Source organism: Pieris napi, chromosome 5 (assembly GCF_905475465.1).
Source record: "Pieris napi chromosome 5, ilPieNapi1.2, whole genome shotgun sequence".
Classification (NCBI taxonomy): domain Eukaryota; kingdom Metazoa; phylum Arthropoda; class Insecta; order Lepidoptera; family Pieridae; genus Pieris; species Pieris napi.
The window spans coordinates 1,450,444-1,462,716 of NC_062238.1; the positions used below are offsets into that span (position 1 = coordinate 1,450,444).

The following is a 12,273-nucleotide window of genomic DNA, read 5'->3' on the forward strand; positions in this document are numbered from 1 at the left end:
CCGGTTTCCTTACGATGTTTTCCTTTACCGTTCGAACGAATGTTAAAATTTCCAGGCATATAAAAAACTTTTTTATTTTCGTTAAGTGTTCGTGAAAGTTTCTTACCACAATTGAAATCACTTAAAATGTAATTTAAGTGAATAAATTAATAAATAAAATTTAATAATATACCTAATGCATTCCCGCTATTGAGATATATTTATTTATCTAAATTGTATAAAATATAAATATAATATAATATAATTTATACCAAAATGATGATGATTCAATATTTGTTTCTTAATATATTCTGCCAGTCACAATAGCGTGCAAATTTGTCATTAAATAAATATAAGTAGAAAAATCACGTACTTACTCAAAAATTTTCAAAGACAATCTAGTAACGTTTTGAATAAATCAAAAGAAGATAATAAATAAGATGCTATTAACAAGATCCAATCCACAGCGATGTGCAATAAGTAGTGCAGTAATAAAACCTCCTATAACGCGGTACACTCTGAACACGTTATACCAAATCGCGCTGTAGGGGTATTCTCGAAAACTGTTTTTTGAACAATTCAAAAACTAGGAACACTAATAAAAAAAATAGTTAATTTGATAACAACACAATTGAAGGTGCCAAGATACGCAAAACTAATCATGGACTTGTCAAATCATTATAAATTTCACACAACAGAAAACTCTGCGTATTATATGTTGCCGCAAATCGCGTTATACGGGTACCGCGCTATAAGGGGGTTACTGTAATTGGTAGTAAAGAAAAACAACACTATTGTGCAATAATATCTTTAATAGCTTTGCCCCATCTATTTACACATCACAAAAATATAGAGGTTTGACTTTGTTTTTAAAACAATATTTGAAATACACTTAAACATAAAATTACAACCACGAAGAACTGCGCAAGAGTGCTGCTAGCGTTACCTGAAACAAATGAAATAATTATATTATTTAATAATCTTAATATATATAAATTACGTATCACGTTGTTTATCCGCTATGGACTCCTAAACGACTGAACCGATTTCAATCAAATTCACACACCGTGTGCAATTTGATCTAACTTAAAAGATAGGATAGCTTACATCTCAATTTATACCCGCAATATTATTTTATTGCAAAATATTTGTTTATTATTTGATAGTCACACTTGTAACAGATGGCGCTGTGTTGAAAGTACCAACGTTTCACATAAGCTACAATTGAATGGCATAACCACCAAAAAGAGAAAAATTCACTGAACCTAAAACAAATCATTTCGGAAAACCGAACAGTCTCTGGGGTAGCCTAGCAAAATGTTCCATGTTGGTATGTACTAAGTAAAATCATATTAAGTAGAAACGAAATATATATATATATATATACTAGCAGACCGGCCAAGCTTTGCTGTGGCCAAGGTTTTTATTTTATTACATAGTAGTAAACTATTCAAGGGAAACGGTAGGAGAACTTATGTGAAAGGTAGATAGCTTATGTGAAACGTTGGTACTTTTAACACAGCTTCTTCTAGCTTTCTGTTAGAATTTTATCAAATAATAAACAAATATTTGCAATAAAATCATATTGCGGGTATAAATTGAGATATAAACTATCCTATCTCTCAAGTTGGATCGAACTGCACATGGTATGCAAATTTGATTGATATCGGTTCGGTAGTTTAGGAGTCCATTGAGGACAAACATTGTGACACGAGATTTATATATATTAAGATATATACATAGTTTTATAAATATCTTGTATTTGCGATGTGTCTGTCAGATAGGAACCATTGATAAATAAATAAGGTTTCGTAAATTAGAGCTCATCACCTATATAAAACATAAAACTGAAACCATAACACAAGATTTTTGTTTTTATTTTTTTTCTATAGAACAGGGAGCAAACGGGCAGGAGGCTCACCTGATGTTAAGTGATACCACCGCCCATGGACACTCTCAATGCCAGGAGGCTCGCGAGTGCGGTGCCGGCCTTTTAAGAATTGGTACGCTCTATTCCCTAAGTCGAATTGGTTTGGAAATACTTCAGTGGGCAGCTGGTTCCACAAAGTGGTGGTGCGCGGCAAACAAGAATAGTAACACCACAAAAGAAATTAAGATCTTCATCTTTCGATTCGATTTTCTATCAAAAACGTGTTAATTTCGATGCTTACTTATAATGAGCTTAAGTTTAGGAAGTTAGTGGCTCGTAGGACTCGGCGGTGTAATTCCGGACACGGCTGAACACAAAGGGAGGGAATTTACTAGAGCCGAGTTCAAAGTTCGACCATTGGCCACGGGTGGAAACTGCGTAGTGCTCCCATACTAAGGACCAATTACGACGTGAACGGACGTTTCGAAGCTCCAACTCCTGCAAATAGATATATTAGAGACGTTAGTAGAAAAAAGCTTTGTAACATTATTATATAAAGACTTTTTAAATAAATGTAAAAAAAAAATTATTTAATTTAAAAATGGAATTTACTAAGGGAGCGTTCAAATATTACGTAAAGAATTTGGGGGGGAAGGGGTCCTTTTGTAAAACGTTACGATGCGGGGCGGGGATTGAATTACGCGTTATTGTTAATATTATTTTCGACTTTTCAGTACTTTACACCACATAATGGTAACTTTTAGGTATAAAGAGTCACTGGGTGGTCACGAAACGTTTTACTATACTTGGGTACAGAAAAACGTTACGGCGCGTTACATGGGCGGGGAGAGTCAGTAATCTCCAAAAATTGCGTGACGTAATAGTTGAACGCGAAAAGTACTTGTTTTTGCGTCAAAAAAAGTGATTTTTATTTATTATATTTCTGTCAGAAAAAGTTTTATTTTATTTATAATAAATAATAAAACCAAAAATGAGGGCAACTCATGACTTTTGAAGCTTGTTATAAAAGCTTTATAAAGCTCTCAAACCAAGTACATACGATATGGTATATCTGTTCCTGTTCGTGAGGCTCTTTGCGTCGGGCACGGAATCGCGTGTTGGAAGATTGTGGAGCTTTCTTCTCTGGAGTCTTCTTTATTACTATAATCACCTAAAGGGAGTTTTAATTAAATTAGTTAATCACCTATCTAGTTATTATTTCATACTGTTTATGATTACTATTATTGCACAGTTAAAATAAAATAATAAATCGGTGGCGCTAAAATCTTTTTAAGTCAATCTAATAAGCAAGTAGGTGATCAGCCTCCCGTGCCTGAGACAGGCCGTCGAATTAATGGGTCTAATCAAGCCGGTTTTCTCACGTTTTCATTCACCGTTCGAGCGAATGTTTAATCCGCACATATAAAGATATTGGTGCATAGCCGGGGATCGAACCAACGACTTCAGGGATGAGAGTCAAACGCTGAAGCCATTAGGCCAACACTGCTCTGCTATTGCACAGTTAACAATATAAATTTATTATTTATATTATGGTAGGGGAGCCCAAGAGGGGATTTCGGGATTTACTAAAGCGCGGCAGATTAATATATAGGGGGATACCTTGTACCCGGTTAAGTACCTCCACAAAATATGAGGCCCATATATAAGGCCGCCCGTGAAGAAGACAGGATCAGATTAGTAAAAAAAAATTGACCATCAGAAATTCCCGAGCGCGTCAGATTAAGGTAGGGTGAGTTAATTACATCCTAAAAAGTGTATATTCCACTAATCTGACAATTTGAGAGTGACGGAAAAAAAGGGAAGGGCAACAAAGTTGTAAAAAAAAACCGTCATCTCGACATTCTCGAGCGTAGCTAATTTTTTTTTTATTTTGAAGGAAATAATTCAAGAATAATGAAAAATATATAATCTGACGATTTCCGCAAGCCGAAATAACAAGAAATCGTCAATAAAGTTAAATGCGTGCAGCTGCGTGATGCCTACATTTCCTTTAATCGATCGGAATCTACTAAACGGCGTTCTAAATATTTCCCTCAAAATTACATTTCCTGTGAATTTGAACCGATTCGGACCGATAGATTTTGAGAAATTTTGAAAAATCTTAAAAAAATAAGAAATATTTTTTTTAAAGTGGTTTCTTTATTGATCAACTTCAAAAACTAATCCTCCTTTGAGCTTGAAAAACCACGTCGATCGCCACCAAGCCCGTCAAAAGCGGTTGATTAGTTCGAGAGATATCGTGAACGAAAGAAACCCGAAAAAGTGTTTTTTCGGGATTACTCCGAAATTTGTGGTTCTATCAATTAAAATTGCAAAATTATTTATGATGATGATAAAACTGCGTCGAATGCCGCCAACCGCGTGAAAATTGCTTGATCCATTCAAAAGTTATTGCGGTTTGAAAATTCCAAAAATAGTGTTCTATGAAAATTCTATCAGACTTTCGAGCTGGGAGAGCTCAAATGCATAGACATGTTATTTCTTTGACCTCAGCGAGCTCAAAATATCAATTTTAAGCGCCAAGTAGCGGGAAGTTGCAGGAATGGCCCTTTCGGTGAATCGTTTTTCTAAATTTTTTTTGTCAGATCAGGCGAATCCCTCTAGATAATCGTCAGATTATGAGACAGTACGTTTAGAACATAAAGATGAACCACATATATCTTAATCTGACGCGCTTGAGTATTTCAAAAATGCGATTTTTTTTTGCATATTATGAAAATGGCCGTGGGTTTGCGTCCCATCGAAATCGTCAGATTAGTGAACGAGAGCTTTTTTTTGGTGCACTTAACACTCCCTTAGAAAATCTGACGCGCTCGATAAATTTTTTTTTTTTTTCATTTTCAACCCTTAAATACAACCACCCGCATCATGCAAACGATCAGATTAACATACGTACATTATTAAAAATACGTAGGGCATTGATGCTATCAATATCTGACGCGCTCGAGGATGTCCATGCAACAGTTTTTTTTTACATATTTAACAATCTATAGCCGCTTCCTCCACCGATGAAAAGGAATTTATCATATAACATTTTTTTCTTCTTTTTATCTAAGCTTTGCATCCCAATAGGTCTCTACGACGCTCGAGTAAATCCCCATTTAGCATCGTGGGCTCCCCTACCATTAGTTATTATATAAGAAATGTCATTACACTGTTACAGAGTATCTGACTGATAGGACTTTAATTTATTTATAAAAGTTCAGTTTATTAATAAGTACCTTTTCGCAATGTGAAACCAAAGTAAATATACCAAATGAATAATGTATCTTATAAGAATAAAAATGTATAAGAATATAATCAACTATAATAAAGCATGCCCTCTTGCTGTGCCTAATCAAGGTCCTTATTGTAAAATATGAACATAAGGAATGCAATAAATATTTGAGTTTAAGTAAATATCACATCAGAACACAATGAATATGGGGGCACTATTATACACTATTGGGCTTTTGACTTTACTTTAAAAATAATTAAGTTTTTCAACTTGGAGTCAATACATAAACCTTTTAAAATCGTAATATAAAGAACGCATCATCAAAGAGACAAGAATGCTTTTGATTATACCTTAGTCCCCACGAGACGATAATGCCCCGACATGATGCCCTGGCTTTGCCTGGCATTGCGATACTTGAGATGGGCCACACAGTTGATCGGCTCATCTGGGGTGGTCCACATTAACACTAAACCCTCAGGGAAGAATCTGCAATAGTACTTATCCTTACTTAATGTGAATAAATATACAGATTTCTATTGATTTATTAATTAGCGGCAAACGTCATTTTGCCCTGTATATTATTTCTAGGAAACATTTTTTGTTCAATAAAAATAATTATCTACTATAAAAAATAGGGGTTGATCGTAGAGAGCAGACAATTAAGCGGACAATGTATCATACAAAAATAAAAACAAAAAGTTTTATTTATAAAATTAAAAATTTAGGGGGATGAAAAATAGATGTTGTCCGATTCTCAGACATACCCAATATGCACACAAAATTTCATGAGAATCGGTCGAGCCGTTTCGGAGGAGTTTAACCACAAACACCGCGACACGAGAATTTTATATATTAGATATAGAACAATAACCGTCTCCACCCGTAAATTATTTTTCCATTCATTTTTATAATATTATCCTCCTTTTCCAATGGTTTTCATCCTACTATTATTTTTTTTGGTTTCAAAAATTATCGACCCTGGTGTATATTATGTGTGATGTGGTAAACTGCAATAGTATAATAAATATGATTTAGTTGAAGGATAAAGCATATCAACGTAGTTTTTTTCAATTGTACCTGAGGTATCGATAGTAGTCAATGAAATACCAAGGCCGGTAGAACTGGTCCTGGAAGCTGTTCTCTCCGTGACGGAGGTACGTGGTCTTGCTGATGTAGCAGCCGTGCAGGTTAAGTCTGGGTCGCTCTATGTACATCTGCCGCCAAGAGGCAAATTCGTGCACGCGCGGCGTACCACACTCTGCACCCCATGTTCTGTAAATATTCTTAATAAAACAAAAAGCAAAGATATATTTATTTTGTGTACTGACATCGAAAAATAACTGTAAATTTAGAGTTATTAGAAATTCACTGTCAGTTCTCAAATCAAGAGGGCTGAACGGAAGAGAAGAACTAGCAAGAATCACTCTGGCACTCTGCTACATCGGCAAAAGCGAACTAGTTCAAATATGGAAAACACCAGTCAATAGCGTTCATGGTTATCAGGATTTAATATACATACATATATATTTAGTATACTAGCTGACCCGGCAAACGTTGTTAGCCATGTATATTATTTCTAGAATTATTTTTATGAAATTTTTTGAAAAGATTTGTGCGAAGAGCAGCTGGTCCTGTATGGCTACGTAAAACTAGACAACAAAAGAGTGGAAGCTCTTAGAGGAGGCCTATGTCCGAGGACAAGCTGTACAAACGAAGGCTATTCAACATATTGACACCACGGGCCTAGTAAGGGATAAACTATTTGAATTACTGAATTAGTGTTAGTACACGTCAGTCTTAAGTGCTAAACAGCGGTTAGTGTCAAAATAAAACACTTAATAACACTTACAGCCTGTAAGTAGTGTTTTGAGACACTTTATTATGTTAAATAGACTTAAATTACTTATTACAGCTTTAAGTTAGGCTAGATTGTAATGTTCCATGATGTCGCAATGAAGGGAAAATGTATTAAAAAAATGGTGTGGATATAATTACCTAATACACATTGACCTCCACAATTCATTGGCCCTTGCAGCGACGTAGAATCCACGGCTGACAGCTGATACTCTTTCCAAGGATATGGAGTCGAGATCCGAACTCACTACCCATCGTAGAATCAGCTGCAGCACTTCATATGGCAGCCACGACATATGACCACTCTAGAAGGTTGAAAAAAACATTCACAGACTCTGAATCTACCCCTAAACCCTCAACTAAGTACAATTTGATATAACATAATAAAACATCTACATTTTTAAACCAAGCTTCATTCCATCTATTATGGATGATAAAATAAGAAACCAATATAACTTTTTTTTTATTTAATAGGAGGCAAACGGCCAGGAGTCTCACCTGATTTTAAGTGATATCGCCGCCCATGGACAGTCACATTGCCAGAAGGCTCGCAAGTGCGTCGCCTGCCTTTCAAGAATTGGTACGCTCTTTTCTTAAAGGAAAAGGCTCTTTTTCTTTTACTTCTTATTTTGCGCTTTTTACGACGTATTTCTGTTAGGTGTATGTAAAATTATTGCATAATACTTGCATTGAGATGAATTTATAAGTACTTACTTTAGTAGGGCAGTTTGCCTGTATGAAATGGCCCTTCCTAGTGAGGATCCTTTGAATCCGAGAAACGAATTCTTCCCCCTCAACTGCATCCTCATCATCGCTTTCGTCTGATACCGTGTTGTTTGTCTCCTCTTCCTCTACCTCTGCAAGCATTTATTTTTCTAATAAAATATTACTAACTGTACAGACGACAGCCGAACAATTAAAAAAAATTCCTAAACTACCGAACCGATATCAATCAAATTTGCACACCGTGCAGTTAGTTTGATCTAACTTAAAAGATAGGATAGCTTAAATATCAATTTATACCCGCAATATTATTTTATTGCAAAATATTTGTTTATTATTTGATACAATTCTAACAGATGGCGCTGTGTTGAAAGTACCAACGTTTCACATAAGGGGGCGTCCATAAATTACGTGAGGTGTTTTTTTAATTTTCTGTACCTCCCTCTCCCCCTGGTGAGATGTCGTGAGATTTTATTCAACCCCCTCCCCCATCCCCCAATCTCACGTGAGATTTTTCAAAATGTGGGTTTCTTACGTAAACGCGTTGGATTGTTATTGTAAAAAGAAAAACAATTTGCTTCGTGCTTTAATTTACGACTTAAACAAAATAAGCGAAATGTTGAGCGTTTAGGTATGGAGTTAGCGGGAAGTTGATGATGATGAGAGATGGCCTTTAGGGTCAACCGTTTTCGTAATATTTTTTCCCTCAGAAAAAAAATTGCATGATATTTGCCGAGACCCCCCCCTCTCTCCAACGTAAGATTAAATGAGATTTGACTCGACCCCCTCCCCCCCTTAAACACCTCACGTAAATTATGGACGTCCCCTAAGCTACAATTGAATTGAATAACCACCAAAAATGCATGGTGGACTGGTGTTCTACTGCCGTTTCCCTTGAATAGTTTACTACTATGTAATATAACAAAAATCTTAGCCACAGCAATGCTTGGCCAAGTCTGCTTGTCATATATTTTAGAAAAGATAGTTTGTAACATATACTAGATATAGCATTATGTATGATGTGGCGAACTTTAATAAATTAATAAGAGTGGCGGAGAGTTATTCACCAGTTCTTCCGCTCTTGTGCTAACAAAAAAATATTTGCATTAAAATTTAAATGACAAGCCAAAACTAGCGTCTTTTCCAGAGAATAACAAAAAAAAATGAAACATCAAGTTATCACATGATAGATAATTAATAATGTACAAAATAAATTTACGCACAACGGACCTATTGAGAGTCTTAGTGAGGAAACTGATTCCACAAACCAATCTACAGAATACAATCTAATAAATATAATTATGTCTTTACATATGTATAAAGTTTTTTAATATACCCAAGTAAATAAATAAATATGAATAAATCTACTTCAATTTACCTGCATGAGCTACAACCTTCACTTCGCTAGCATCATATATCTGGGATTCAACATCGGGCAAAATTTGTATAGCTTTCTTGTAATGTTTTATTGCCTCATATAGGTTTCCACCCTTCTCCATTTCAACACCCAGACGGAACAAGCTTTTAGCCTGAGAAAACATACGAACATACATTCCATCCATCCCTGAATTCGTAGGTTCGAAACCGGCTCAGCTTCATCTTAGACCCAGAAAAAACCGTCAAACACTGAGGCTGATCACCTACTTACCTATTAGATTGACAAATGATCATGAAACAAATACAGTAATCTGAGGCCCAGACCAAAAAAAAACATCTAAAAATAATAAAATAAATAATAAAATCAGATTTATAGTCAAGCGGTAAGTGTTACTCTTACTACTATAATCTTACTTACTATATTTGACATATTAAAGTTGTGTAGTAGTACTTAATAAAATATTTTTATGCTTATTTTACATGGCAGATTGTGCTGTTCTTACGTTCCATTATCCATCATTTGCCCCTTTAATAAAGACCTTATTAAGATAATTAAAGATTCTCTGTTCAGGTTTACTAAAGATTATTATAAATAAAGAATAACAATATAAACCTTGTCTTCTTCAGTCTGCAGACTGCTGTCTGTTGAGTCTGGCACTGGTTTTGTAACATCTCTATGATGTGATGGGCTGACCTCCAACTCACGCTGCCATTCTTGTCGGAATAGTGACAACTCATCTTCATAGTCTTTCTAGGCACCAAAATTATACAGTATTTGAGACATAATTGGTATAATAAGGTTTGCAAATATCAAAATTTCGATTTGATAAAATTTTCAGTGAAATTATAACTATTGCATACTATAAGACGCCTGCCTCTTCCAGGATTCTTATAAGAATAATAATAATACATTTATTAGCCTCTTCACAATTTGCATTTTACGGCAATGCAGGCGCCGGTATTGCCTTTGTTATTATATTTTGTGAGAGGCTGGTCTAGGGACCAGCTAGTAATAGGTTACTATAGGGCAGATTACAAAGCACCTGGCGACAGGCGAATACTTTAAGAATAGCATGTTATGCTCTTTCTACTTCAATGAGGTGACTTTTGGCATAATCTCCACATTTATCAATACAATAACTAACTATGGAGCGTTTAAACGAAGAATAAACAATTATCAGGACATGTTAATAATTTCTTCGCCTTAGATTCATAAGATATAAATAAATTTATCTCCGTGATCAATATCTATGTGAATTTTAAAAGTTAAGCAATAATCAACTTGAACGGCCAAATTTTTGAGTTTTCTCAAGTTAAGAACAGTTGTGACCAGGTAAGTTAAAGGACATGTCTTATTATCAGGTTTGCAAGTGGTAGAAGGTTGATGTGCAAAACTGAAAAATTTCAGTTTGGTGAATATATATTATGAATAATTTGATATAGTCATCGATGGCTTAATTAGTATTCTATTCGCTTTAGCAATAAGCTAGGTACATAATATGTACTAAATTTTTAGGCTATCAGATGCCATTTTTCCAATGTTTCTCTCCATAAAAATCTTCCTAAGAATTCAAGGAATAAATAAAAAAAACTACTCAAATAATTTCAGCCGTCTTCCAGTTATGAGCTTAGCAACATATTTTACTATTCATATAGATTACCTGACTTTTATCAACACTCAATGAGTTTAAAGTTTCAGTAAGTTCAAGGACTTCTGAGTGAGATGAAGAGTCATCCTGTTCCTCTCCCTCACAGTCACCTGTTCCTGTTCCAGATCCAGAACCTGTTGCAGAAGCCTATAATAATGAATACATTATTGCTGAGGCAATGTTATCATCGATGATAACTACCATACAAATGAAGCTAAAATAAAAAAATTTAAACAAAAAATCAATCATATTGTCATGGAGAGCCTTACCATGTCAGCTTAAATGGTATTGGCAATCACTTAAGCACGATGGTGAGGTCGAATAAGGGTTTTGCGCTTAAATATTACTTGTAAAAAAATTTATCTGTATTTCGTTCTCAAAGGTTTTCTTGTCAGGTTTTAAAGCAGAAGCAAAATATTGTTGTAAAACGTAAATTTTACTATTATTATCTTCTACAAAACTATAATCAGTTATCAGCCAGGGGGTCTAGCCATATTGGTGTCGAAAAGTATTCTACATACACTACCGCTTTTGCGTAATTGTACTGTCGAAAACGCTTCGTTCGTAGCCAAGAGGCATGTCGATACATTACCGCAAAGTCGACAGCGTAGATGCGAGCTGCTGTTCGTAGCACTTTATTCCGTCATATTGTCTCTGGATTAAATGTATTCCTAATGTCACTTTTATAAACAAATAAAGGTTAAAACTTTACAATATTATTGTAAATTTGCAATTGGAAGCTGCAAAAGGGATTAGAATGTCAGCAAGGTCGGAACAATTTTCGATTTAAGTGGAATTTACGGAAGGTGCAAAGTAAATATATGAATTTAATTGCATGTTTAAATTAATTATGGTTTGTTTCATGTTTTGTCGGAAATTTAAGGCTACAAATAAATACAATATTTTGAAATTGCATAATCGCGATGTATAATAATTAGTAGTACTCATACTTTGATATTTTTAGGATTTGACCTCACAACTAATCTGCAAAATGAAGAAGCATCATATTTTGTAACCGGTTAGAAGAAACAATAGAAATAGTACTGTGGATTGATAAATAAAGAGTGAAAATAAGGTTGACTAGAAGTTGATAAAGTCCAAAGAATTAAAAAACAATAGAAAAAAAACGTAGACTAGTGTGAACACTGAAATTAGAGTTTGATTTAAGCTTTAGTTAGGTTTGGTGTTTGTGCTTGAACATTTTTAATGTCAATTTGAAAGCAGATTTTTATATAAGTGTAGATTTTATTAGTGATTTGCTACTAGTTGGAATTATCTCTGTTTATGTCCAACAAACAATTTCAGTTTAAGTTGGAGTCATAAAGGTTGATTGTTTATAATAAATTTATACTTTTAGAAAGTGAGAATTGAAAAGCAGCAAGTACTCAATGAAATGAAAAGAGGGATTAATAAAAATTATAAAATAGAAACTTAGTCTGGTATGACATTAAAACCCTTAATGAACCTTTGATTCCATATTGATGTTCCAACATCTTAGATATAAATTTAAGTTTGATGCTGATTTTAAGTTAATATTTATGTCAATTAACTTTTGGTTATATCAGTGATTTGCTACTATATTA

The 12,273-nt window shown here is 34.4% G+C and overlaps 1 protein-coding gene and 1 long non-coding RNA gene across 2 annotated transcripts; one reads left to right on the plus strand and one right to left on the minus strand.

Annotated features, from left to right (window-relative positions):
• Nucleotides 1-773: 773 nt before the first annotated feature.
• LOC125049609 (F-box only protein 9) lies at nt 774-11,165 on the minus strand. Its single transcript, XM_047648996.1, has 11 exons — nt 10,960-11,165; nt 10,703-10,837; nt 9,655-9,792; nt 9,043-9,193; nt 7,656-7,798; nt 7,083-7,246; nt 6,165-6,359; nt 5,438-5,573; nt 2,910-3,020; nt 2,151-2,347; nt 774-925 (listed from the first exon to the last, which is right to left on the minus strand). The coding sequence occupies exons 1-10, from the start codon at nt 10,960-10,962 to the stop codon at nt 2,168-2,170; spliced, it is 1,356 nt and encodes a 451-aa protein (XP_047504952.1). The 5' UTR covers nt 10,963-11,165; the 3' UTR covers nt 774-925; nt 2,151-2,167.
• A 154-nt stretch (nt 11,166-11,319) lies between these two features.
• On the plus strand, nt 11,320-11,756 carry LOC125049610. Its single transcript, XR_007117034.1, has 2 exons — nt 11,320-11,496; nt 11,655-11,756. It is a non-coding gene; the product is annotated as an uncharacterized LOC125049610 (long non-coding RNA).
• The last annotated feature ends 517 nt before the right edge of the window (nt 11,757-12,273 follow it).